The sequence below is a fragment of the Pituophis catenifer genome, unplaced genomic scaffold, assembly GCF_029215685.1.
Source record: "Pituophis catenifer annectens isolate HBS135680 unplaced genomic scaffold, rPitCat1.0.hap2 SCAF_15, whole genome shotgun sequence".
NCBI lineage: Eukaryota > Metazoa > Chordata > Lepidosauria > Squamata > Colubridae > Pituophis > Pituophis catenifer.
Window position 1 is genome coordinate 1,818,238 of NW_027256895.1, and position 27,269 is coordinate 1,845,506.

The 27,269-nt window shown below is 45.6% G+C and overlaps 1 protein-coding gene across 1 annotated transcript; it reads right to left on the reverse strand.

Annotated features, from left to right (window-relative positions):
- Positions 1-725: 725 nt before the first annotated feature.
- Positions 726-25,503, reverse strand: ATP1B2 (ATPase Na+/K+ transporting subunit beta 2). The gene is made up of 7 exons (XM_070953989.1): positions 25,355-25,503; positions 12,645-12,773; positions 11,260-11,364; positions 9,634-9,836; positions 8,834-8,890; positions 4,333-4,431; positions 726-1,043 (listed from the first exon to the last, which is right to left on the reverse strand). The coding sequence occupies exons 1-7, from the start codon at positions 25,464-25,466 to the stop codon at positions 879-881; spliced, it is 870 nt and encodes a 289-aa protein (XP_070810090.1). The 5' UTR covers positions 25,467-25,503; the 3' UTR covers positions 726-878.
- Positions 25,504-27,269: the final 1,766 nt, after the last annotated feature.

The window sequence follows — 27,269 nt, forward strand, 5'->3', positions numbered from 1 at the left end:
TTTAAATAGAGGTTGGGAGATGTAATATACCTTGACTTCAGCACAAAGTGAAAAAAATAACCCTTGATAGCACAGCTGGTTGGGGAATTCTGGGAGTTGAAGTCCACCCATCTTCAAGGCTGAGAAGCATCGGGGCTACTGCCTAAACTGGGCAGGAAGTGTAACCCTCCTGAAATCAATGGGGCCATCGTCCCCATTGACCCCCACTTGCCTTCCCTGTCACGATGGCCACACGCTTTGGGGGGGGGTGACCGCCAACTCTTTAACCTGGCTATCCTCTTTCACCCCCTCCTCCCCGATCCATGCATATTATAGCAGGAAAATATCTCGATTCCGTGGTACCTTAAATTTTTAATATATACTTTTATATATATATAAAAAAATATCTATATACATTTTATTATTATATTAGGAAACATCTCCAAGGGAAGACAAGGGAGGGCTGCAAGAGAGAGGCCAAAAGCACTGAGCTTCCCCTTGCAAGATGTTAGAATCGATCATCGCCAGGTTTTGGGGTGCGGGGTGCGGGGAGCTATGAGAAGATAAGGTGGGAGCAAAAAAACCCCTTCATTCTTGGGTCAACGAGAGAGGCGGGATTGTCTAACGGCAAAGGTTAGTGAGAGACAGAGGTGAGCAGCAGCGGCCAAAGGGGACCCCCTCCTCCCCAAAATCCATCCATCTTCCTTCCGCCCCCTCCCCGCCTCCTCCTCCAATTTTCCTCCGCTTTGGACTCAGTCCTCGTTGTAAGCTCTGTGTAGGGATTGCAAAGAGCCACCGGGGAAGGATCTGCTTTGGAGGGTCCAGGAGATGGAGGAGGAAGAGGTGGGATGGGGTGGGGGGTGGGATGGGATTTTGGGGGGTGGGTGGGTTTGTCAGCTTCAGTCTTTGTTGACCCGGATTTTGAAAGTCACGCGGCCGGCGAACTTGTCTCGTTCGTTGTCGGTGGCGATATTGACGGCGTTGATCTTACACTCCACGTTGTGGTCGTGGTTGAAGGTCAGGTTGAGGAATTTGATGGCTACCACGGGCTGGGTGTAGTTGACCTGAAATGGGGGGCGGGGGGGGATTTAAAAGAAACAAGAAAAAGAAATTTTAAAAGAAAAAAAAATATTCAACCATCCGAAGATCCCACAAATGGACAAACGTCACAGGTTGTTTTTTTTCCTTATGTATCAGAAGTCTCAAAGTACATGAGGGGGGGAGATGTGAGAGCAGGGTTCTAATATCTCTCCTTCCCTCCTTTTTCTCCTTCCTTCCTTCCTCCTTCCCTCCCTTCACTTGCTCCCTCTCTTCTCTCCTTCCCTCCTTTTTCTCCTTCCTTCCTTCCTCCTTCCCTTCCTTCACTTGCTCCCTCTCTTCTCTCCTTTTCTCCTTCCCTTTTCTTCTTCCTTCCTTCCTCCCTCCCTCCTTCCCTCCCTTCACTTGCTCCCTCTTCTCTCCTTCCCTCCTTTTTCTCTGTCCTTCCTTCCTCCTTCCCTCCCTTCACTTGCTCCCTCTCTTCTCTCCTTCCCTCCTTTTTCTCCTTCCTTCCTTCTTCCTTCCCTTCCTTCACTTGCTCCCTCTCTTCTCTCCTTCTCTCCTTCCCTTTTCTTCTTCCTTCCTTCCTCCCTCCCTCCTTCCCTCCCTTCACTTGCTCCCCCTTCTCTCCTTTTTCAATCCTTTTTCTCCTCCCTTCCTCCCTTTTCTTCCTCCCTTCCGTTCCTTCACTTGCTCCCTCTCTTCTCTCCTTCCCTTTTTCTCCTCACTTCCTCCCTTTTCTTCCTTCCTTCACTTGCTCCCTCTCTTCTCTCCTTCCCTTTTTCTCCTCCCTCCCTTTTCTTCCTTCCCTTCCTTCACTTGCTCCCCCTTCTCTCCTTCCCTCCTTTTTCTCTGTCCTTCCTTCCTCCTTCCCTCCCTTCACTTGCTCCCTCTCTTCTCTCCTTCCCTCCTTTTTCTCCTTCCTTCCTTCTTCCTTCCCTTCCTTCACTTGCTCCCTCTCTTCTCTCCTTCTCTCCTTCCCTTTTCTTCTTCCTTCCTTCCTCCCTCCCTCCTTCCCTCCCTTCACTTGCTCCCCCTTCTCTCCTTTTTCAATCCTTTTTCTCCTCCCTTCCTCCCTTTTCTTCCTCCCTTCCGTTCCTTCACTTGCTCCCTCTCTTCTCTCCTTCCCTTTTTCTCCTCACTTCCTCCCTTTTCTTCCTTCCTTCACTTGCTCCCTCTCTTCTCTCCTTCCCTTTTTCTCCTCCCTCCCTTTTCTTCCTTCCCTTCCTTCACTTGCTCCCCCTTCTCTCCTTCCCTCCTTTTTCTCCTCCCTCCCTCCCTTCACTTGCTCCCTCTATTCTCTCTTTCTCTCCTTTTTCTCCTCCCTTCCTCCCTTTTCTTCCTTCCTTCCCTCCCTTCACTTGCTTCCCCTTCTTTCCTTCCCTCCTTTTTCTCCTCCCTCCCTCCCTCCTTCCTTTTCTTCCTTTTCCCTCCCTACACTTGCTCCCCTTCTTCTCTCCTTCCCTCTTTTCCTTCTTTCCTTCTTTTTCTTCCTTTCCTCCCTTCACTTGCTCCCCTTCTTCTCTCCTTCCCTCCTTTTTTCTTCTTCCTTCCATCCTTCCCCTCTTTTTTCCCTTTTCTTCTTCTCCCTCTCCTCTACTTTCCTCCTTCTCCTCTTTTTCCCATTCCTTTCCCTTCCACATAGGCACACAAATCCTGGCCATGTGACAAGATAGCAGTCTTCTAATATGAGGGGCTGCCCCAAAGGAGAGGAAGGGGTCCCCCTATTCTCCAAAGCCCCTGAAGGCAGGACAAGAAGCAACGGATGGAAACTAACCAAGGAGAGAAGCAACCTCGAATTAAGGAGAAACTTCCTAAAAGCGAGTCCTGTGGAACAGCTTGCCACCAGACTAGATAGAAACTAGATAGAAAAACCTCTTATCACTGGAGGTTTTTAAGAAGAGATTGGGCAACCATCTGTCTGATGGTACAGGATCTCACGCTAGAGCAGATCTTTAATCTTTAAAAATGCTTCACTTGCACATTTATACGTAAGGAGTTAAGGGATTATGATTTGTTTTCTTTGGATGAAATTTTGTCCCACCTCTTTCAATACCCCCAGATTGTCCCTGTTTAAGTGATATGTGGATTGAACTCAAGGAACTCTGCAAATCAGTTTCTCAATCTTGACAATGTTAAAGATCCATGGACTTCAACTCCCAGAATTCTCCCCAAAATTGAATTATTATTTTTTTTTAAAATAGACGGTGGGAATGCGGTAGACGTAATATTCCTTGGCTTCAGCAAACGTGAGAAATAACCCATTATTAACCCATCACTAAACGAGTTAAACGCGGGCTAGATGGCATGACAATTAAATGGGAAAACTGGTCTGTTCGCGGGGGAATTCTGGGAATTAAAATCCGTCCGTCTTCAAGCTGCCCAGATTGAAAAACGCTACGTCAAACCTTGATCTGACCTCACATCCCCAACATACCGGATTTAAAATAAGGGATTCGAATTTAAAATAGGAACGAATGTAGTTAGACTACCTGCCTCGATTTTTTTTTTTTTTTTGATAGGGTACCGTAACTTTCTTAGTAGACGGTGGGAATGCAGTCGATGTAATATACCTTGAATTCAGCAAAGTGGAAAAAAAAAAAATAACCCACGACAACTGACTCAAATATGTTAACTAACTAGTTAAATATGAACTAGATGGTATACCAAGTGAAACAGAAGTACTAGGGAAAATTTTAGAATGTGCTGAAATGGATAGGTTAACCAAAGAATTACAAGAAAGAGAAGAATCAGACTATTATAAAATATGGAATAATTGGTATAATTGGTTAAAAATCAGAAATATACAAAAAATATAGGGGAAATATTACCAATTTAAATATATATATATATAATAAAAAATGTTATTAGATTAAGGAGAGGTGAAGGAATATATCATAAGTAGAATTGTAGAACGTCACTCTGAAAAAATGCTTAAGAAGAAATTATTACTCTTTTTGTGTATATGTTGTATAAATGGTTGTTGTGTATATGTTACGTAGGTCTTTTTTAATATTTATATTCAATAAAAACTACTTTTAAAATAAAAATAAATATGAACTAGATGGCATGACAATTAACTGGTCTGCTGGCTGGGGGATTCTGGGAGTTGAAATTCTGGAGGGTTTTTTTTTTTAAATCCGCAGTGGCAGCAAAATAAATAAATAAAATAAAAAAGAGGATGGCAAAATTAACCTTGCCAATACAACACCGCTGCGCGCAGCATCCCGTGGACCAAAACCAGGGAATTTCCCAGCATGCACTTCGCTGGGTAAATGCAAAAAAAAAAAAAAAGAAAGAAAAATCAATACTCACTTGAACTTTCTTCCCGTAATACGGGAAGTACATGAGATCGATGTTCCCGTCCGCGGGGAACATGGCCAGCTCGCCCATCTTCTGCGTGTCGTCCTCTTTCTGGGAAGGCAAAAAAGTGGGGGGGGGGATGTTAAACGAAATCCTGAGTTTTGCCCCCTCCCGAAATCAACCCCGTGCATCTTCAATTATTTTTATTTAAATGCGTAGTGCTTCCGCGTAACTCAAACAAGCCACGATTGATCGTAGTTTAGCAACTTCTCCCCTTCTTGGTGGCTTGCGTCTTTTAGATTATCCCCACCCCTCTCCTTAGATTCTCCAAAATGAAGCCCCCTGCCCTCTCCCTCCCTCCCTCCCGGACTCTTACAACGGTTTCGTCTTCCGGGTGGATTTCCTTCTTCTGGCGGTGGGAAAACGGCGAAGGAAGGAACGACAGACGCGACGCGAACATGCAAACGCAGAGGCGGAAGGGACGAACGAGAGCAATGACGGACGGACGGATGAAGGAGTTAGTAAAACAAATGAACGGGTTAATAAAGAAAGAGAAATGAGTAAGGGTCAGATGTATGGAGCTCCCCGGCAGAGTTTGGGGTGTGGGGTACGGGGAAAAACTTTTTGCAAAAGTTTAGCCGAAGATGGAGATTCTAAGTTTTTGGGGGGTGGGAGGTGTGGCTCATGCGGGCGTGGGAAATTCGTGGCCGGGGGACGGGGGTGGGGGTCAGATGGCAAGCAGAATTCCTGTGCCCCCCCCCACTTCAAGGAAGCAGGCACGGAAAGCTGGTGGGTCCACTTCAGAAGGCAGCCAAAGAGAAAAGTTTGGGCAGGTTTCACCCCTAATTTCCGATTCAGATTAAAATTCAGATTCAGATTAACAGAGTTGGAAGGGACCTTGTAGGTCATCTAGTCTGACCCCCTGCCCAAGCAGGAAACCTTACACCGTTTCTTTTTGGGGGGGCGAAGGTATCAAGCCCCAGTTTTTCCAAAGTCCTCGGAATCAGGAGTTTGATTTTCCTGCAACGAACAGACGCCGGAATCCAGGTAAGTCCTTGGTTTATGACCGCAAAAATTTCTCCTGCGTCTGAGCGAGGGATCGGTTGAGTAAGTTTCGCCCCGTTTCATGACCTTTCTGGCTGCCGTTGTTAAGTAAAAACCTGCGGTCGTTCAGCGAGGAGCGTGGGGGGGGGGGTGAAGCGAATCTGGCTTCCCCGTTGTCAGGAGGTCGTAAAAGGGGATCGCACGACCCGGGGACACTGCGACCGTCGTAACTAGGAGTCGGTTGCCGAGCAGCCGACCACGGGGAGGCTGCAACAGTCGTAAGTGTGGGGAAAATGGTCATAAGTCACTTTTTTCAATGCCGTCGTCACTTCGGTCACTAAGTGAACTGCCGTAAGGTGAGGACTGCATGTAAATTATTTTTAATCATTAAAAAGGGTGAGATATGGGGGGAAAAACAGAACGGGCATCGGGAAAAAGTTAAAAGAGGCACCTGAATTAAGAGACTAAAGCCTCAGTTTCTCCAGGTGCCTGTTAGAAGACAGGTAGTCCTCGATTTATAACCATTCGTTTAGTGACCGAAGTTATAATGGCACTAAAAAAAGGGACTTATGACCATTGTTTCACCCTTACGACCGTTGCAGCATCCCTGCAAAATGCGGACGCTCGGCCAGTGACTCATACTTATGACGGTCATGGCATTCTGGGTGGGGGGGAGTCCCTCGATACCCTTTGGCAAAGTCAACGGAGAAACCCCAATTCGCTTAACGACAGTGTGTCTAATTTAACGACGGCCGGGGTTCGCTTCACGACGGCAACAAGGAAGGTCGCCAAAGGGGGCGAAAACTCCCTTGACCGCTGCCTCGCTTAGCGTCAGGACTGTTGGGTTCCACTGGGGTCGTAAGTCGAGGACTCTCTGTACTAAGCAGGAGAATTGATAGAATTTTTTTTTTTTCCTTTTCAAACAAGAATAAGCATTTTCGCAGGTTAGGTACCCCACAAATCATTTAGGGATTAAACGATTCAAGGATTTTCCCAGCCTCCGAAGGGGTCTTTCGGCAGAGGGATTTCCTCCCCCTCCTCCTTATCCAGGTTTGTTTAAACCTAGTTAAGAAGGCAGGCCTATTTCCTAGCACCTACATAAGTTCCTGAAATATTCAGAGCTGGAAGGAGCACCATGGATTTAAAAACGCGACTCTCAAGACTGACTCAGTCTCCCCCCAAAAAAGATGCTTGCGAGAAAACGGGCTCGGCAGGAAGCAAATAGAAACAGGTTTTGGGGTGCGAGGGAGAAGAAGAAAGGGGGGGGCAAAGATTGTAACAGAGCAAAGAACTAGGAGAGAGACTGGATGTCAGGAGGTCCTCGGTGCTCTCTTGAGCTTGGCTGTTGTTGTTTTTTTTTTCCAGACGTTTTGTGACCCAACTAGGTAACATCATCAGTGCCAGAAGGGAGGAGGAGGAGGAGGAAGAGGAGGAGGAGCAGGAGGAGGAGAACTGTGGGGTTCTTGGTGCTCTCTGAGCTTGTTTCTTTTCTTACAGACATTTCATGATCCAATTAGATAACATCATCAGTGCTAGAAAGGAGGAGGAGGAGAGGAGAAAGAGAAGGAGGAGGAGGAGGAGAAAGAGGAGAAAGTGAAAGAAGAGAAAAAGAAGGAGGAGGAGAAAGAGGAGAAAGTGAAAGAAGAGAAAAAGGAGGAGGAGAAAGAGGAGGAGGAGGAGAAGAAACTGAAAGAAGAGAAAAAGAAGGAGGAGGAGGAGAAAGAGGAGAAAGTGAAAGAAGAGAAAAAGAAGGAGGAGGAGAAGGAGAAAGAGGAGAAAGTGAAAGAAGAGAAAAAGAAGGAGGAGGAGAAAGAGGAGGAGGAGGAGAAGAAAGTGAAAGAAGAGAAAAAGGAGGAGGAGAAAGAGGAGAAAGTGAAAGAAGAGAAAAAGAAGGAGGAGGAGAAGGAGAAAGAGGAGAAAGTGAAAGAAGAGAAAAAGAAGGAGGAGGAGGAGAAAGAGGAGAAAGTGAAAGAAGAGAAAAAGAAGGAGGAGGAGGAGAGGAGAAAGAGAAGGAGGACTGGAGGAGGAGGAGGAGGAGGGGAGGAAAAAGAGGAGGAAGAGTAGGAGAAAGAGGAGAAAGTGGAAGGAGAGAAAAAGAAGGAGGAGGAGGAGAGGAGAAAGAGAAGGAGGACTGGAGGAGGAGGAGGAGGGGAGGAAAAAGAGGAGGAAGAGTAGGAGAAAGAGGAGAAAGTGAAAGAAGAGAAAAAGAAGGGGGAGGAGAGGAGGAAAAAGAGAAGGAGAAGGAAGAGAAAGGAAGGGGAGGCACAGGGGGAGGAGGAGGAGAAGGAGGAGGAGGGGAGGAAGGGAGGAAAAAGAGGAGGAGGAGAAAGTGGGGAAAGAGAAAAAGGAGGAGGGGAAAGAGGAGAAGGAGAAAGAGAAGGAGGAGAAAGGAGGGGGAGGCACAGGGGGAGGAGGAGGAAAAAGAGGAGGAGGAGGAAGAGGAGAAACAGGAGGGAGGAGGGGGAGGAAGAAGAGGACTGCGGGGTCCTTGGTGCTCTTTGAGCTGGGTTATTTTCTTGCAGACGTTTTATGACCCAACTAGGTAACATCATCAGTGCTAGAAAGAAGGAGGAGGGGAGCAGGAGAGGAGGAAGAGGAGGAGAAAAGTGGAAGAAGAGAAAAAGAAAGAGGAGAAAGAGGAGGAAGAGAAAGAGGAGGAGAAAGAGGAGAAAGGAGGGGGAGACACAGTGGGAGGAGGAGGAGAAGGAGGAGGGGAGGAAAAAGAGGAGGAGGAGAAAGTGAAGGAAAGGAAAAAGGAGGAGGGGGAGGGGAAGAGGAGGAGAAAGAGAAGGAGGAGAAAGGAGGGGGAGGCACAGGGGAGGAGGAGGAGAAAGAGAGGGTGAAGGAGGAGAAAGGAGGAGAAGGCACAGGGGGAGGAGGAGGAGGAGGAGGGGAGGAAAAAGAGGAGGAGGAGAAAGTGAAGGAAGAGAAAAAGGAGGAGGAGGGGAGGGGAAGAGGAGGAGAAAGAGAAGGAGGAGAAAGGAGGGGGAGGCACAGGGGAGGAGGAGGAGGAGAAACAGGAGGAGGAGGAGGAGTACAATGATTGTGGGGTCGTCGGTGCTCTCTGAGCTGGGTTATTTTCTTGCAGACATCTCATGACCCAACTAGGGAACGTCATCAGTGCAGCGTTCTCCTTTCTTGGAGACAAGGCACTTTGCTCCATGGCTGCCTCTTGAAGAGAAGGCACAATCCTATCGTTATCGTCCTAAAAAGCAACTAGGCCAAGTACGCAGCGGGCGAAGAAGCCCCAAAGCGGCCATCTTATCCTGGAGCGCGTAACCCTTACCTCCCACGCGGACTTCGGTCTCTGTCAGCAGAGAATATCGGTTTTTCCCGACAGATCAGGAGAGGTGCGCAGAGTGAGTAGACAAAATGCGTGAACACCAAAGAACAAACCAACAAGAGATGGAGAAGAAGACGGAGAAAGTGGGGAGGGGGAGCGGGGAGGGGGGAGGGGGGGTCTCTTTACCTTGGCCGTGCAGGAGACGTTCATGGGCTGGTTGGCACCCGCGTAGAAGTTGATGATCTACAAAGACAAGGAAGAAAGTTGTTTAGGGCAATAAACTCGTTGACTGATCCACCTTACCTTATTAATTTACCTTTTCTTCCCCTCCACTTTGCTGAAGTCAAGTTATATTACGTCGACCGCATTCCCACTATCTACTAAAAGTTATCCATTTTTTATTTTTATTTTTTTAAAAAAGTGATATTTGTTCTTGTCCTATCCGGGTTGAATTCTGGTAAATCCCTTCCTTAATGGGGGATTATGGGAGTTGAAGTCCTCCCATCATCCAGTGGCCACAAACATTGATTTAGGAAGGACCTCCATTGGGTTCTCGGCGGTCCAGAACATGATTTTTCTCACCCCTTTTCTTCTTTGCTAGAAGAAAAGACGTTAACAGGTCGTCCTCAGGTTACGAAAGTTTGTTTAGCGACTGTTCCAAGTTATGTCGCTGAGAAAAGTGACTTAGGGCTAATTTAAACACTTACGACCGTCGCAGCTCCGGGGGGTCATGGGCAGTGCTGGTATTCAGCTGGTTTGAACCGGTAGCAAAACGGGACGAAACTCAAAATGTCTGGCTTAGCGACACAAATTTGTGGCTCGATTTTGGTCGCAAACCGAGGACTACCTGAATTGCCAGGAAGCAGCACGTCGTTTTAAGAAGCCCCTTTGCAATGCCCCCAACCCGCAATTTGCTTCTTCGTCTGAGCACACAGCCCCTAACTCCCTTCTTAGGGAGACCCTCTCCCCATTCTCGAGCAACCCACCCGGTTCATTTTGACCAGGATACAAGGTCGTCCTTCCTGGTAGCCGTAAGTCGAGTCGTTCAGTCCCGAACAGTCCCTCAACATCGTGCGGTTGAACTGGCAGGCTCTCTTGGGGTAGTTCAACACCCCGTTGTCCGGTTGCTCGTTGTAACGGCCGGGCTGGCAGAATTCGTTCATGGCCGCTTGCCGAGAGTCGTTGTAGGCTGGAGGACAGAGAGAGAGACCGAGAGGGAGGGAGGCAGGAGTGGAAATTGGGTGGAGAAGACGATCAGATCCGGCTGGCTCCTGGGAGAGGTCCACCTCAAAGGGTCAACCAGCCCTACGGGGAAGGGGCTACGGGTGGGTTTGGGTTGGGTGAGGATAGGGACACTCGCCCAGCCACAAACCACGGTTTCAGCAAACTGTTACTGGTCGAATGTTGGTTTATTTGGGACTGTTCTTGGTGGTTTTATGGAGATTCGGCTTTGGGAACTGCCCGGAGTCGCTACAGTTCGGTGGACTTATAAAAGTTTTCCTTTCCCGAAAGCAGTTTTTCCTTTCTTCCTTCCTCCCCCTCCTTTCACTTGCTCCCCCTCTTCTTTCCTTCTCTTTTTCTCCTTCCTTCCTTCCGTCCTCCCTTCATTTGCTCTCCCTCTTCTCTTCTTCCCTTTTTCACTTTCCTTCCTTCCTTCCTTCACTTGTTCCCCCTATTTTCTCCTTCCCTTTTTCACTTTCCTTCCTTCCTTCCTCCCTTCACTTGCTCCCCCTCTTCTCTTCTTCCCTTTTTCACTTTCTTTCCTCCCTTCACTTGCTCCCCCTCTTCTCTCCTTCCCTTTTTCACTTTCCTTCCTTCCTTCCCTTGTTCCCCCTCTTCTCTCCTTCCCTTTTTCACTTTCCTTCCTTCCTTCCATCCTCCCTTCCCTTGCTCCCCCTCTTCTCTCCTTCCTTCCTTCCTTCCTTCCTTATTTCCTCCCTCCCTTCACTTGCTCACCCTCTTCTCTCCTTCCTCCTTTTTCTCCTTCCTTCTTCCCTTCTTCTCTCCTTCCCTTTTTCTTCCTTCATTCCTTCCTTTTCTTCCTTCTTCCCTTCACTTGCTCACCCTCTTCTCTCCTTCCCTCCTTTTTCTTCCTTCCTCCCTTCCTTCCTTCCCCGCTTTTTCCCCTTTTCCCCTCTTCCTTCCTTCTCTTCTTCTCCCTCTCCTCTACTTTCCTCCCTCTCCTCTTTTTCCCATTCCTTTCCCTTCCACATAGGCACACAAATCCTGGCCATGTGACACGACAGCAGTCTTCCAACATGAGGGGCTACCCCAAAAAAGAGGAGGGGGTCCCTCTATTCTCCAAAGCCCCTGAAGGGCAGGACAAGAAGCAACGGATGGAAACTAACCAAGGAGAGAAGCAACCTGGAATTAAAGAGAAACTTCCTAACAGTGAGGACAATTAACCAGTGGAACTCCTTGCCACCAGAAGTTGTGGCTGCTTCATCACTGGAGGTTTTTAAGAAGAGACTGGACAGCCACTTTTTCTGGGATGGTATGAGGTTTCCTGCTTGGGAAGGGGGCTGGACTAGATGACCTCCGAGGTCCCTTTCAGCTCTCTTATTCTGTTATTCTCCTTTGGGAGGTGAACTTGGCTCTCTTCCCTCACTCACCTTCCAAAAAACTATTGAGCATTTTTGCGTAATCATCCCAAGATTCGGTTTTGCTTAAGTTGTAGACGATTTCCAGAGCTTCTGTCTTGGGACGGATCATCACGCCTGGCATTGAAAGGAGGAGAAAAAAAAATAATAATTCTAACATGAAACGAGATTCAAAAAAATAAAATAAAATAAAATAATTCAAACTAAAAAGGTTAAAAATATAATATAAAATATAATAAGAAATATAATAAGAAATGAATGGGAGGGAAAAAAAAGAAGATAAAACGCAAGATGTAAGGTAACGTTTTTTTAAAAAATGAAATAAATCGCCCGAAAGATCAAAAGAGAATGCAAAAAAAAAAAGGTTAAAGTCAAATCAAAAGGAATAAAAGAGAAAATAAAATAGAAAAAGAGAAGACGACGTGTAAAATAAAAGGTAAAAGATTGAATAGAGTATATACGCTAAAGGATAAAAATACGTGGCGTCTAAATTTTTTTAAAAAAACATTAAATATAAGATGGAATATAACATAAAATACAAAATGAAATGAAATGAAAAACAAGAAAAGGAAATCGAAAATAATTGAAAATAATAAAATATAAAGCAACCTTAGTTGAGGCTCCCTCTCCAGGCCCAATCCCCTTCCATCCCATAATTATATTTCCGACATGGCATTATTTTTATTTATTATTTATTTATTATTTATTTATTTATTGAATTTATATCCCGCCCTTCTCCCCTGAAGGGACTCAGGGCAGTGAACAGCCGAAAATTATAAATAACATACAATATAAAAGTTCAGATAACTAAAAAATAAATTAAATCAATAAATTATTAATTTAATTCACAAAATTTAAATTTAATTAATAAATTATTAATTTAATTCACAAAATTTAAATTTAATTAATACATTAAATGAATCATATTTATTTTATTTAACTTATTTAAGTTATTATTTGGCATTTATTTCTTAACGAAATGGATAGGCTGGCCTGTTCCTCGCCGCCCAGTCCCTTGCTTGCAAACCAGAATCCAATCATGATTCAGAGCTTGGAAGGCCACGTTCCCCAACCTGGTGCCCCCCCCACCCCCAAAAGGTTCACCGGGCTGGAGGGGACCCTGGAGATCTTCTAGTCCAACCCTGAGACATCTCCGAGGAGGTCCCATCTCTGCTGCCCATCGCAGAGCTCCTTCCTCAACACATAACCCATAAGCCCCAGCCTCTAAGGTTACCTCTGGGGCTCCAGACACCCCCCCCCCAAATCTCTTACGGAGTGCCAAACATTTAACCAGGGGGTTCCCGGAATGCCTGGGCTAGAGCGGAAGGGAGTTGACGGGAAAGGGGCCCATTTGTCTCCCCTACCTGGGCTGAGGGAAGGAGAATTATGCGACTCACCTGGGACGGAGAGGCGGTCCTGATATTTGGGGATGAAGGGGTCCACGGTCTGGAGCAAGACCCACATGGTGAGGGTGAAGAGGGCCGTCAGGAAGCCGTAGAAGACCAAGTAGAACAGCAAGATAAGGGCTGGGGGGGGGGAGAAATGAGGGGGGGGGACAGGAGGCCAGGTGAGTGACGGGTTGAAGGACCCCTCCTCCTCCTCCTCCTCCTCCATGTTGTTCTTCTTGTTATTTGCACAGATTTAAGCACTGAAATAGCCACACGGCAGTTTTTCTCCACCTTGGCAGCTGGAAGATGGATGGACTTCAACTTCTTTTCTTTCTTTCTTTCTTTCTTTCTTTCTTTCTTTCTTTCTTTCTTTCTTTCTTTTCCTTTCCTTCCTTTGTCTTTCTTTCCTTTCTCTCTGCATTTCCTTCCTTCCTTCCTTCCTTCCCTTCTTCCCTTCCCTTCCCTTCCTTCCTTCCTTCTTTCCTTCTGTTTCTTTCTTTCCTTTTCTCTTTCCGGTCTTTTCTTTCATTCTTGGTCGACTGTTGTTGTGAGCCACCCTGAGTCCTTGGAGATAGGGCGGCATACAAATTTCATAAAATAATAATAATCAAAAAAATAATAATTCCTTCCTTCCTTTCCTTCTTCCTTTTCATTCCTTCCTTCCTTTCCTTCTTTCTTTTTCTTCCTTCTTTCCTTTCCTCCCTCCCCTCCTTCCCCTCTTTTTCGTTCTTTTCTTTCTTTCTTTCTTCCCTTTCCTTTCTTCCTTCTTTCCTTTCTCTCTGCATTTCTTTCATTCCTTCCTTCCTTCCTTCCTTTCCTTCTTCCCTTTCCTTCCTTCTGTGCTTTCCTTCCTTCCTTCCTTCCTTCTGTTTCTTTCTTTCCTTTTTTCTTTCCTGTCTTTTCTTTCATTCCTTCCTTCCTTTTCTTTTTCCTTTTCCTTCCTTTCTTCCTTTCCTTCTTTCTTTTTCTTCCTTCTTTCCTTTCCTCCCTCCCCTCCTTCCCCTCTTTTTCGTTCCTTCCTTCCTTCCTTTCTTTCTTTCTTTTCCTTCATCTTTCTTTCTTTCTCTCCGCATTTCTTTCATTCCTTCCTTCCTTTCCTTCCTTCTGTGCTTTCCTTCCTTCCTTCCATTTCTTTCTTTCCTTTTTTCTTTCCTGTCTTTTCTTTCATTCCTTCCTTCCTTTCCTTCTTTCTTTTCCTTCCTTTCTTCCTTTCCTTCTTTCTTTTCCTTCCTTCTTTCCTTTCCTCCCTCCCCTCCTTCCCCTCTTTTTCGTTCTTTTCTTTCTTTCTTCCCTTTCCTTTCTTCCTTCTTTCCTTTCTCTCTGCATTTCTTTCATTCCTTCCTTCCTTTCCCTCTTCCCTTTCCTTCCTTCCGTTCTTTCCTTCCTTCCTTCTTTCCTTTCCTTGTTTCTTTCTTTCCTTCTTTTCTTTTTCTTTTTTATAATTTTTATTAATATATTCTATACACCAATACACCAATGAAATATACAATCCTGCCACCATGGTATAATGTGATTACATTGTCCATAAATATAAAGTCATTCCTTTATACATACATATTTGCCATCATATCTATACATCATCATATATCTATTCTATCCCACCTTTTCTGGACCCAATCGTACCATACTTTCCAACTGTTATAAAATTCTGAATCTTTTTTACCATTGATCAATCTAGTTAATCTATCTGATTCCGCACACTCATTAATTTTATATATTATTTTCAAATCTATCGGTAAGTATTGATTTTTCCACTCCTGCGCATACGCTAATCTTGCTGCAGTGATAATGTGAATCAACAAGAACCATATATCTGATTTAACATTCAAAGGTTTTGCCCCCAATAGGAAAATCTCAGGTCTTAATTCCAAATTAATCTGTGTAATTTCCAAAATCCACCATTAGTCTTTCCTTCTTTTCTCTTTCCTTTGTCTTTTCTTTCATTCCTTCCTTCCTTTCCTTCTTCCTTTTCCTTCCTCTCTTCCCTTCTTCCTTTCCTTCTTTTTCTTCCTTCTTTCCTTTCCTTTCCTCCCTCCCCTTTTTCTTTCTTTCTTTCTTTCTTTCTTTCTTTCTTTCTTTCTTCCCTTCCTTCCTTCTTTCCTTTCTCTCTGCATTTCTTTCATTCCTTCCTTCCTTCCCTTCTTCCTTTCCTTTCCTTCTTTTTCTTCCTTCTTCCTTTTCCTTCCTCTCTTCCCTTCTTCCTTTCCTTCTTTTTCTTCCTTCTTTCCTTTCCTTTCCTCCCTCCCCTTTTTCTTTCTTTCTTTCTTTCTTTCTTTCTTTCTTTCTTTCTTTCTTTCTTTCCCTCCTTCCTTCCTTCCATTCTTTCCTTCCTTCCTTCCTTCCTTTCCTTCTGTTTCTTTCTTTCTTTCTTTTTCTTTCCTATGTCTTTTCTTTCATTCCTTCCTTCCTTTCCTTCTTTCTTTTTCTTCCTTCTTTCCTTTCCTCCCTCCCCTCTTTTTCTTTCTTTCTTTCTTTCCTTTTCTTTCTTTCCAACTTGAAGATGGATGACTTCAACTCCAAGAATTTTCTTTTCTTTTCTTATTTTCTTTTCTTCTTTCTTTCTCTCTCTCTCTCTCTCTCTCTTTCTCTCTCTTGCTGGCTGGGGAATTCTGAGAGTGGAAGCCCACCCATCATTTTCCAAGGTTACAAAAGTTTGACAAAAACTGGTCCCCTGTAGAGCAAGATCGATTCTTCCCTTATCAAATCTGCCCCTTGGATTTCTCGGTGGGTTTAATTTCCAGAGATGAGGCCCCTCCCCCAAGGATGCCCAACCTTTCAGAGACAACCCCCCCCCCGGTCCTTCTCTACCTGCCTCTGCCAGGCCTCCCAGGCACCCTCTGGTGTGCCCTTGCCCAACCCCAGGGCACTGTGCCAATTTAATTAGATGATGGCAGATGAGGAAATCTGAGAGTTTCCCCAGGCGTCACCACCTCCAGCTTAACCCAAGGTCTTTGGCGGGTGGGAAGAGCGCCCATCGGCGGCGGCAGCCTCTCCTTCGGGTGGGGGGGGGGTAGGAAATTAAAAAGAGCAAGTGGAAAGCCCCCCCCCCCCGAGAAAGCTGATTTGAGGGACCTGGCACTGCAAGGAGGGGGGGGGAAGAGAGAGAAAGAGAAACTGGTGACAGGCAGAAGAAAGAATGTAAGAGAAAGCAAGGGGGAAGAAAGAAAGAAAGAAAGAAAGAAAGAAAGAAAGAAAGAAAGAAAGAAAGAAAGAAAGAAAGGAAGGAAGGAAGGAAGGAAGGAATAGAGGCAGAGCGAGAAAAAGAAAGAGAGAGAAACAAAGAGAGAGAAAGAGAGTAATCAGAGGAAGGAAGGAAGTGAGAAGGAGAAAGAGGTGACTGGGAGAAAGAAAGCGAGAGAAAGCGAGAGAAGAAAAAAGAAAGAAAAAAGAAGGAAAGAAGGAAAGAAAGAAAGGAGGCAGAGCAAGAGAAAGAGAAAGAGAGAAAAAGAGAGAAATCAGAGGCAGAAAGAAAGTGAGCAGGAGAAAGAAAGCAAGGGAAGGCTGGAAGGAAGGAAGAGAAAGCAAGAAGAAGAAAGAAGAAAGAAAGAAGAAGGAAAAAAAAGAGAAAGAGAGAAGGAAAGAAAGAAGAAAGAAAGAAAAAGAAAGAGAAAGAAGAGAGGCAGAGCGAGAAAAAGAGAAAGAGAGAGAAACAAAGAGAGAAAGAGAGAAGTCAAAGGCAGAAAGAAAGAGAAGAAGAAAGAAAGCAAGAGACGGAAGGAAGGAAAGAAGGAAGAGAAAGCAAGAGAAGAAAAAAGAAGGAAAGAAAAAGAGAAAGAGAGAAGGAAAGAGAGAGAAAGAAAGAAAGAAGAAAGAAAGAAAAAGAAAGAAGAGAGGCAGAGCAAAAAAAAGAGAAAGAGAGAAAAAGAGAGAAATCAGAGGCAGAAAGAGGGTTAAGCGAACCGCTGAGTGAATCCGGCTTCCCTTAATGACGTCGCTCGTCCGAAGGTTGCAAAAGGAGGATCTCGTTTCCTCCCCGGGATGCTGAGACCGTCATAAATACGAGTCAGTTACCCAGCGACTGAGTTTTGATCCCATTGGGGATGCTTCAACGGTCGTAAGTGTGGAGAATGGCCCTCCGTCACTTTTTCCGGTGCCATTGTAAACTCTGAACGATCATGAAGTAAGCGTTGTAAGTCGAGGACTAGCTACCCAAAGGGAATCTGTCCATCACCACATCCCAAAGTCCTGATTCTCACTAGTTGCTCCAAAGAGTAAGGATCCCTTCATTCTCCTCCCTAAGTCGTGAGACGGGCAGTCCTCGGGTTACGGCTGCAATTGAGCCCAAACACTTAGGTTGCTATGCGAAACATTCGCTCAGAGAAGAGTTTTGCCCCATTTTACGACTTTTTTTTGCCACCGTTGTTAAGTTAGTCACATAGTTGTTAAGTGAATCTGGTCAGGAAGTTCACGAACAACAATCAGCTGCCGTGATTCGCTTAACAACGTTGTCAAGGAAGGTCGTAAAATGGGGCAAAAATCACTTATATTTTGCATTTGGCTTTAAAATTCATATATATATATATATATCCTTGCTTCCTAAATGCCGTTTTTTTCCCCTTCTGCTAACCCAACAGAATAAAAGGCAATTTGTCCAGGCCTTTATTTAAATTTTAATCAAACTCTGACCTGCAAAAATAAATAAATAAATGAATCGTGGAAAGAAAAAAGAAAAAAAGAAAAGCTTGAAGCCTTTTGGAAAATGTAGGTTAAGTCAGAGCAGAATTTTAAAAGCAACTCCATTTAAATCAGCCCCATCCATCTCCAGGCCCAGAAGAGGTTTAAAATGGAGAAGGGCACACACACACACACACACACACACACACACACACACACAAAATACTCTTTAAAACAAGCCATCAAGGTTTGGAAAAGGTTCATTTGAGCATTTAACGGATTGTCTGACGGCTTCTATTTTTTTAAATATATATATGCCTCATAAATTCCCTGAAACCTACAATCTGACTTAGGGGTTGCATATCTTTCAGTTTTATATCTTTCTTTGCTAAAAACAAGTTTTCATTCTTTCTTTCTTTCCTACCTTCTTTTTCTTTTCTTCTTCCTTCCCTTCTTTCTTTTCTTCCTTTTTCTCTTTTCTGTCTGTTTTTCCTTTCCTTTCTTTCCTTCTTCCTTCTTTCCTTCCTTCCTTTCCTTACTTCTTTCTATAACATTTCAGATAAGTTACTGACTTTTTCTTTCTTTCTTTCTCTTTCCTTCTTCCTTCCCTTTTCTTTTTTCTTTTTCTTTTTTCCTTTCTTTCCTTTCTCTTTCTTTCCTTCTTCCTTCTTTTCCTTCCCTTGCTTCTTGCTTCTTTCTATAACATTTCAGATAAGTGACTTTCTTTCTTTCGTTCGTTTTCTTTCTTTCTTTCTTTCTTTCTTTCTTTCTTTCTTTCCCTTCCCTTTCCTTCCCTCTTTTTATCTTCCTTCCCTTCCCTTTTTCTCCTTCCCTTTCCTTTCCTTCCTTTCCCTTCCCTCTTTTATCTTCCTTCCCTTCCCTTCTCTTTTTCTCCTTTCCTTTCCTCCCCTTCTCCTTCCCCTCCTTTCCTTCCCTTTCCTTTCCTTCCCTCTTTTTATCTTCCTTCCCTTCCTTTTCTCCTTCCCTTTCCTTTCCTTCCTTCCCTCTTTTATCTCCCTTCCCTTCCCTTCTCTTTTTCTCTTTTCCTTTCCTCCCCTTCTCCTTCCCCTCCTTTCCTTTCCTTCCCTCTTTTTATCTTCCTTCCCTTCTCTTTTTCTCCTTTCCTTTCCTCCCCTTCTCCTTCCCCTCCTTTCCTTCCCTTTCCTTTCCTTCCCTCTTTTTATCTTCCTTCCCTTCCCTTTTTCTCCTTCCCTTTCCTTTCCTTCCTTCCCTCTTTTATCTCCCTTCCCTTCCCTTCTCTTTTTCTCTTTTCCTTTCCTCCCCTTCTCCTTCCCCTCCTTTCCTTTCCTTTCCTTCCCTCTTTTTATCTTCCTTCCCTTCCCTTTTTCTCCTCTCCTTTCCTCCCCTTCTCCTTCCCCTCCTTTCCTTCCCTTCCCTTTCCTGTTTGCTTATGACCTCCAAGCTTCTACCCTTTCCACCTCGCTTGCAAACCCCCCAGCCCCCCCCCCCACCCGAAGGAGAAGAGAAATGGAATTGTCTCATATGCAGAATGGATTCCGAATCTGGGTCAGAAGAGAAAACCTTTCCCTCTAATCCGATCCCCATAACTAGGACAGGACAGGATTCCCATTTTACAGAAGGGAAGATTGAGGCTAAGAGGACGCAACCTGGCCCCAGCTCCACCCTCCGAAAGAATCCGTGCCTTGCCGAGCTCCCTAACCCAGGCTTTTTTTAAATATATATATATATATATAAAGCCCAAATTGCACAATCAGAAAAGGAATCTGGGACAACCAAACAGCTAAACCGCCCATTCCAGAGTTTTGATAGGTCTTGCAAAAGCGATGAGACATCGGTGATGTATTTCAGTTGTGTCACCTCTCGCCATAATCCACACTAATCTCAGAACACCGAATAAACCTGGGATAATCTCGGGCGGCTCTTTCCGGCGACCTTTAACCTCCTGGGGTTAAATAATAGCCAATCCACTGACCCACCTTTCCGTCAAGGTGTTCGCTCTTTTAAGAAACTAAAATAAAAGTGCAACTTTAGCCGAGAGTTCCCTACAAGCTGGAGGAAAAGACCCTTTTAAAGGAAAACGTTAGACGTGCATCCGAAGCCCATAAGGCTTGGTCTTGCAAAGGCCATGTGGCTGAGCCAAATTTTGGGGGTGGGGGGGCAGATACTTCCTTCCTTTTCAACATCCCAGGCCCCCCTTTTCTTCTCTCTCTCTCCTTCCCCAGATCCCTCGACCCAAAAACGAGCCAGGATGCCATGCAAAAAATGGAGGTTTTTTTTTAAAAAAAAGAGAGAGATTGGACCACCGTTTCACTGAAATGGTGTAGGGCTTCCTGTTTCAGCGGGGGGGTTGAGCTAGATGACCTCCAAGGTCCCTCTCAACTCTGTTCTCCTGTTAGTGGAACGGCTTGCTCCCAGAAGTTATGGATGCTCTATCACTGGAAGCTTTTAAGAAGAGATCGGACAACCGTTTTGGCTGAAAATGGTGTGGGGTCTCTGGCTTGAGCAGGGGGTTGGACTAGAAGATCTCTAAGGTCCCTTCCCGACTCGGTTATTCTGGCGTCGTCTTATCCCTTGCATTTTAATTTTCCTATGCTGCCTAGTTTGGATGGATGGCCAGAGACGTCGAATAAATAACTAAATAAATAATAGCTCCCCTTCTATTCAAAGATTCTCCCACATCCTCGGTCCAGTCCTCCTCCTCCTCTCCTCCTCTTCCTCCTCCTCTTTGCAGGTCGCTCTGCCAGCTGCAGAAAAATGGGCCAACACTGCACCAGCTTCCCCCCCCCCCCGCCCCTTTCCAGCCTGCACGAACTCCCCGTCTTTCTCTGCAGAAGCACAGGAAACAGAATTTCTCTCCCCCCACATACACACTCCCCGATATTGCCAAGAGAGTAACAAACCTATTTTCTTCCTCTCTATTCTTCCTCCCTTCCCCATCACTCCAGGTAGTAGCTTTCTGCACTACCTGGAGAGATGGGAAAAGGGTCTTTTGCTCATCCTGTTCCCCCCCCTTTCAAAAATGGGGCTCCCCCCCAAAAAAAGAGCTAGGATTCAGCTTCGCCCAACCCCAAACCAAGAACTGGCTGCCTTTGGATAAATTGTCTTTTCTCAAAACGAGACAGCTTGGAGTCTTATATATTGTCTTGGTATCTTTTATTTATACTGTGCATTGCAGATGTAAGTTAATCTGCAATATTTTTTGGCAAATAGAAGTACCTTTAACTTGCAATATTTATGGCCAACGTGATTGGCCATATTTATTGCAAATATAAATCGGTATCTTTTTATTTGTAATATTTACTGCAGGTATAAATTTATCTGCAATATTTTTGGCAAATAGAAGAGTCGTTGATTTGCAAGTTTTATGGCCAATATAAGTTCATTTGCAGTATTTATTGCAAATGTAAATTGGTATCTTTTATTTGTGATATTTACTGCAGATATGAGTTTATCTACAATATTTTTTGGCAAATAGAAGTATCTTTGATTTGCAATATTCATGGCCAACGTAAATTAATTTGCAATATTTATTGCAAATATTAATTGGAGTCTTTTTATTTGTAATATTTACTGCAGATATGAGTTTAGCTGCAATATTTTTGGCAAATAGAAGTATCTTTGATTTGCAAGATTTATGGCCAACATGATTGGCCATATTTATTGAAAATATTAATCGGCATGTTTTATTTGTAATATTTGTTGCAGATCTAAGTTTATCTGCAATATTTTTGGCAAATAGAAGAGTCTTTGATTTGCGATATTTGTGGTCAATATAAGTTCATTTGCAGTATTTGTTGCAAATATTAATTGGAATCTTTTTATTTGTATATATTTACTGCAGATGAGTTTATCTGCAATATTTTTGGCAAATAGAAGTATCTTTGATTTGCAAGATTCATGGCCAATATGATTGGCCATATTTATTGAAGATATTAATCGGCATGTTTTATTTGTAATATTTGTTGCAGATCTAAGTTTATCTGCAATATTTTTGGCAAATAGAAGAGTCTTTGATTTGCGATTTTTGTGGTCAATATAAGTTCATTTGTTGCAAATATTAATTGGTATCTTTTTATTTGTGATATTTACTGCAGATATGAGTTTATCTGCAAATCTGAAGTGGTGTAGGGTTTCCTGCCTGGGCAGGGAGTGGACTAGAAGACCTCCAAGGTCCCTCCCAAATCTGTTATCCTATCCTATCCTATCCTATCCTATCCTATCCTATCCTATCCTATCCCATCCCATCCCATCCCATCCCATCCCATCCCATCCCATCCCATCCCATCCTATCCTATCCTATCCTATCCTATCCTATCCTATCCTATCCTATTTTTGGCAAATAGAAGTATCTTTGATTTGCGATATTTGTGGCCAATCTACATTCAAATATCATTCGGCATCTTTTATCCATGATGCTTGCCAGCTGCCCCACTTTGCAAGGGCTGGGCAGCGCAGGAGGAGGCGAGCATAAAAATAACCCCACCGAACCACCGATAATGCCCACGTGAGGACCCTCACCCAGAGCCACCCGCCAGAGCCACCTGGGGTCAAAGGTCAAGTGGAACACCCAACCCTTTTAAAAACATCGGCCGCATCCCCACCACAAAAGTTCCCAGTTCAGGTTTTACTGGCGAATCCTGGCCTTCCCTTCGACTCTCTGCAAAGCAAACACCCAGCCAGAGATAATTTGGGTGGGTGGGTGGGATGGCATAGGGAGAGGAGGGGGGATCTTGAGAGAGGCAGACCCTGGTTTTCAAGGGGATTGGAAATGCTCAGCTGTGAGACCGACAGCCTCCCTCCCTCCCTCTTTCCTTCCAAGGGTAGGAAAATCTAAGAATAATGCAGTATTTTTTTTTTTTTTTTAGTCCTTGTCAAAGAAGACTGCAAGAATCTTTGCAAAGGAAGAACTGGCTTTATCGAGTTGGAAGGAGAGGGAGGGGGAGGAAATTGGGGGGGGGGGAGAGAAAGGAGGTCAGATTGGTGGAGAAGGAAGGAAGGAAGAAAGGAAGCAGAAGGAAAAAAGGAAGGAAGAGAAAGAGGGAAGGAAGGAGGCAGAAAGAAAAAAGAAGGAAAAGAGAGAAGAAAGGAAGGAAGGAAGGAAGGAAGAAGAGGCAGAAGGAAAAAAAGGAAGGAAGAGAAAGAGGGAAGGAAGGGGTAAGGCAGAAAGAAAGAGAAAATGGAAAGGAAGGAAGGAGAGGCAAAAAGAGAGAGAGAGAAAGAAAGAAAGAAGTGGGAGAAGGAAGGAAGGAGGCAGAAAGAAAAAGGAAGGAAAAGAGAGCAAGAAGGAAAGAAGGAAGAAGAGGCAGAAGGAAAAAAAGGAAAAGAGAAAGAGGGAAGGAAAGGGGCGAGGCAGAAAAAGAGAAAATGGAAAGGAAGGAAGGAGAGGCAGAAAGAGAGAGAAAGAAAGAAGTGAGAGAAGGAAGGAGGCAGAAAGAAAAAAGGAAGGAAAAGAAAGAGGGAAGGAAGGGGTGAGGCAGAAAGAGAGAGAGAGAGAAAGGAAGAAGTGGGAGAAGGAAGGAAGAAGAGGCAGAAAGAAAGAAGGAAGGAAAAGAAAGAGGGAAGGAAGGGGTGAGGCAGAAAGAAAGAGAAAATGGAAAGGAAGGAAGGAGAGACAGAAAGAGAAAGAGAAAAAGTAAGGAAGAGAAAGAAGTGAAAAAGAAAGGAAGAAGAGACAGAAAGAAGGAAGGAAGGAAGGAAGGAAGGAAGGAAGGAAGGAAGGAAGGAAGGAAGGGGTGAGGCAGAAAGAAAGAGAAAAAGAAGGAAGGAAAGAAAGAAAAAAAATGCAGAGACTGATCAAGAGACATTTTTAGAGGCCTATTCGTTAAAAGAATCTCCAAGCCACATACAGGAGAACTGCTCCCTGTCCGGAAATCCTGCTCTTCCCCCCCCTCAAAACCCCCTCCCCACATTTCTTTCAATCTCACTCACCCACCCCTCCTTTTCTACAAGCCCAGCTGCAATTGTTCTGGGGAGCAGCCAATCCATCCCATTATAATGCCAAATTTATTGCCGGGATCAAGGCCCCCTTCCTTCCTTCCTTCCTTCCTTCCTTCCTTCCTTCCTTCCTTCCTTCCTTCCTTCCTTCCTTCCCTCCCTCCCTCCCTCCCTCCCTCTTTTCCAAGGAGCTACTAATCTCACAGAAGCTTCCAGCGTTATATTTTAATTTTTAATTTAATTTTTATTTTTTTAATTTGGGCTCCCGGAGACTCCACCCGGGCTCCCCTGCTTTTACAGGGGTCCGGGGTGGTCCGGGGTGGGGGGGAAGAGACAGGAGACAGGGGCAAAAATGAAAAATATTTGAGAGAAGGGAACAGGGTGGGGGGGGGAAATGCATGGATTGGCAGTTTTGCACCGAAGGGATATTTCGGGAATAAGGGAGGGAGGCGTCTCTCTTTCTTTTCCCACCCCCCCCTTAAAATTAGAGATGGCAACCCAGATGCCAGCTTGTGCCAACTGCAGTCTTTTTCAGACTGAAAAAAATCCCTACATTCAGAGAGAGAGGCAAGGGGGGCATCGGGGAAGATGTCTAGGGGAGACTCCAGAGAAGAAGAAAGCACCTCGAAGCCCCTACCTCCCCTCTTCTCCCCTCCAGCGCTGGGAAGGAACTGCTGGACAGATTGGGCAGCCATGGGGGAGCCCCCCCCTTCCCGGGCAGCCAAGCCCACCCACCCTTTTAGCAGAAGGAAATCCATGACCTATTTTCTCTCTCTCTCTCTCTCTCTCTCTCCATAGGCCTCTGGGAAGGTGGGGAGGGGGGTGAGAGCGAGAGAAAGGAAGATGTTCTTTCCCCCCTACCCCAAAAAAAAACAAAACACAGCCCCCCCGCTTCCTCCTTTGGGCCACCCCCTCCCCAATATCCCCTGACCGTGGGAATGCCGCTCCCTTTGAACCGGGAAGCCCCCCTCCTCAAATCTCTGGAAGCCGCTCCAAAAAAAATCTTCCCGTCTCAATATTTCTCCCATCCTTTTCAGGGACCCCCCTCCCTTTAAAAAAAAAAACCAACATAGCCAAATCTCGGCTGAAACAGCCCACCCCCCCCCCCACTCGTTTTTAAAATCCCCCTCTCCGGCACAAAACACAGACAGAAGAAGCCCCCCCGCCCCAAATTTGGGGAAGTGTAGGGGGGAGAATTCGTTCCGCATTCACCGCCTGGCTTTTCTCCTTTCTTCTTCTTTCGTGTGTTTTTTTTTTTCCCTGCAGTTTGCCCCCCTCCCCCCACATCTCAAAGGTTTAAAATAGAAGCCCCCTCCCCATTTAAAAGCCCTGTACCCTGGAGCGCGATTTACGAGGCTGTTTTTGTCGCAATCGCGGAGAAGAAGCGCTCGGGAGAGGGTTTTTTTTTTTTTTTATCTAAGAGAAGAGATAGGCGGCCCCTTTGAAGCCTTCCATCCCCCCCTCCCTCGCTGACACCCCCCTCCCCCAAAGTCATCAAGTCGTCGCAAAGGTCACATTCCCAAGCTTTGGCTTCTCTCTCTCTCTCTCTCTTTCCCCCCCCACCCATTTTTTTTCCTACCTCCGTTTTTTTTTTTTCCCCAAACCCGCAGGTAAAAAAACGAGACCAAGACAGGTGGGATGGGGGTGAGGTGAGTGTGGTGGGTGGGGGTGGGAATGCACGAGACCCTTCCCCATCTTTCGGCTTCGGAGGAAGCTTGGGGAGGGGGTGGAGGGTCCCTCTCCACGCTCCCCCCCCACACACACATACCCCGGTCGAAATGCTTTGAGAGACAAAACGGGGGGAGGGAATCTTCCCCATTGGAGACCCCTGGAAAAGGAAGCGTCCTTTCAGAGACCCCCCCCCCTCCTTCCTCCACGGCCATTAAACGGAGCCTTCCCATCCTTAGTCAAGCTCTTGAAGACCCCTCCCTCAAGGGAAAAAAAAAAACTCCTAGACCCCCCCACCCCCCTTTTCCCCAATCCGCCTCTTTTCTTGGCAAAGAGGCGACCCCACACCTCCCCCAACCTACAGCTGAGCCCCCTCCCCTCTCCCCCAGCTAGAGAGCAGACGCCTGGAGATGGGGAGGGGGGGGGGTTAAATGGGGGAGGGGGGGAGAAAGGCAGCTCTGGGTCTTCCTGAAAGCCAAACCCCCCCCATCCCACCCACCCCCAGCCGCCGCGAGCCTCACCCCAGCTGCTGCCGGTTCGCCCCATAAATTGGTGGGTCCGGGGGTTCCAGATGAATTCCTTCCATTCGTGCATCACCTGCCCGCAGGTCTTCTTCTCCTTCTCGACGGCCATGGCAGACACAAAAAAAAAAGAAGAAAAAAGAAGAAGCCTCCCCCCACCCGAGGCAAAAAACAAACAAAAAAAAACAAAAACAGGTGAGCTGCTGCCTGGAGTCGAACCGCTGCCGCCGCCGGAGCAAGGTGAGCGAGCCGAGATGCTCCGAAGGCAAAGAGGACGCCGGGCGAAGCCGCCGCCGTTTTAATCTCTCCCTCGGGCCCCGCCCCCTTCATCCATATGCAAATCCGGGCGCCTCTTCAGTCCGGCCGACCTGCGACCCCTCCTTCCCCCCCCCCCCACTTTCCCAGCGAGGTTTCTTGCGGGGGTCTCCTGGGAGGAGGGGGGGGGTCTGGATCCGGCAGCCTTTTTCGCCCTGGGGGCTGCATTCCTAAAATTGACCTGGTTGAGAAAGAGAGAGAGACAGAGACAGACAGAGGCAGGGATGGATGGATGGATGGAGAGAGAGAGAGAGAGAAAGAGAGATGGCTGGAGAAAGAGAGATTAGAGAGACAGGGATGGATGGAAGGATGGAAGGATGGAGAGAGAGGTTAGAGAGAATGAAATAGAGATGGATGGATGGATGGATGGATGGATGGATGGATGGAGAGAGAGATTAGAGAGAGAGAGAGAAATAGAGATGGATGGATGGAGAAAGAGAGAGATAAGAGATGAGAGAGGGATGGGTGGATGGATGGAGAGAGAGAGAGATTAGAGAGAGAGAGAGAGAGAAATAGAGATGGATGGATGGAGAAAGAGAGAGATTAGAGAGAGAGAGATAGGGATGGATGGATGGATGGATGGATGGATGGATGGATGGGGAGAGAGGTTAGAGAGAGAGAGAAATAGAGATGGATGGATGGATGGATGGAGAGAGAAATTAGAGAGAGAGAGAGAGAGAAATAGAGGTGGATGGATGGAGAGAGGTTAGAGAGAATGAAATAGAGATGGATGGATGGAGAGAGAGAGAGATTAAAGAGAGAGAGAGAGAAATAGAGATGGATGGATGGAGAAAGAGAGAGATTAGAAATAGAGACTTAGGGATGGATGGATGGATGGATGGATGGATGGATGGATGGATGGAGAGAGAGAGATACAGACAGATATAGAGATAGAGACACAGAGAGAGAGAGATTAAAGATAGATAGATATAGATGTGTGTGTATATATATATATATATATATATATACACACAGACAGAGAGATTAGAGAGAGAGAGAGAGAGAGAGAGAGAGACAGAGAAAGAGAGAGAGAGAGAGAGAGATGATAGACAAACAGACAGACAGACAGATTATTGATTGATATTCCAGCTTTATTATTTTTATAAATACTTCAAGGTGGCAAGGCACCCAGTGCTCCTTCTTCCTCCTATTTCCCCCCCCCCCAACAACAATCCTGTGAGGTGGGTTCAGCTGAAAGACAGAGAGGCACTTGGCCCAATGTCACCCAGCCGCCTTTCATGCCTAAGACAGGACTCGAACTCACCATCACCCTGTCCTTGGCTCAAAGTCACCCAGCCGCCTTTCATGCCTAATGCGAGACTAGAACTCACCGTCTCCTGGTGAGCGGCCCAAAGTCTTTTTTGTGCTTATGGCAGGACTAGAACTCGCGGCTGCCTGACTTCTAACCTAGCCAGGAGGAAAGGGGCTTTGGTGGCAAGCTTTTTTCCTCTTGAATGTGCGAATGCAACATTTAACTCGCCAACTTTTAAGACAGGTGGACTTCAACTCCCAGAATTCCCCAGCCAGCTCTTTGTTTCCCCACTTTGCTGAAATCAAAGATATATTACGCTTACTGCATACCCTCCATCTATTAAGAAAG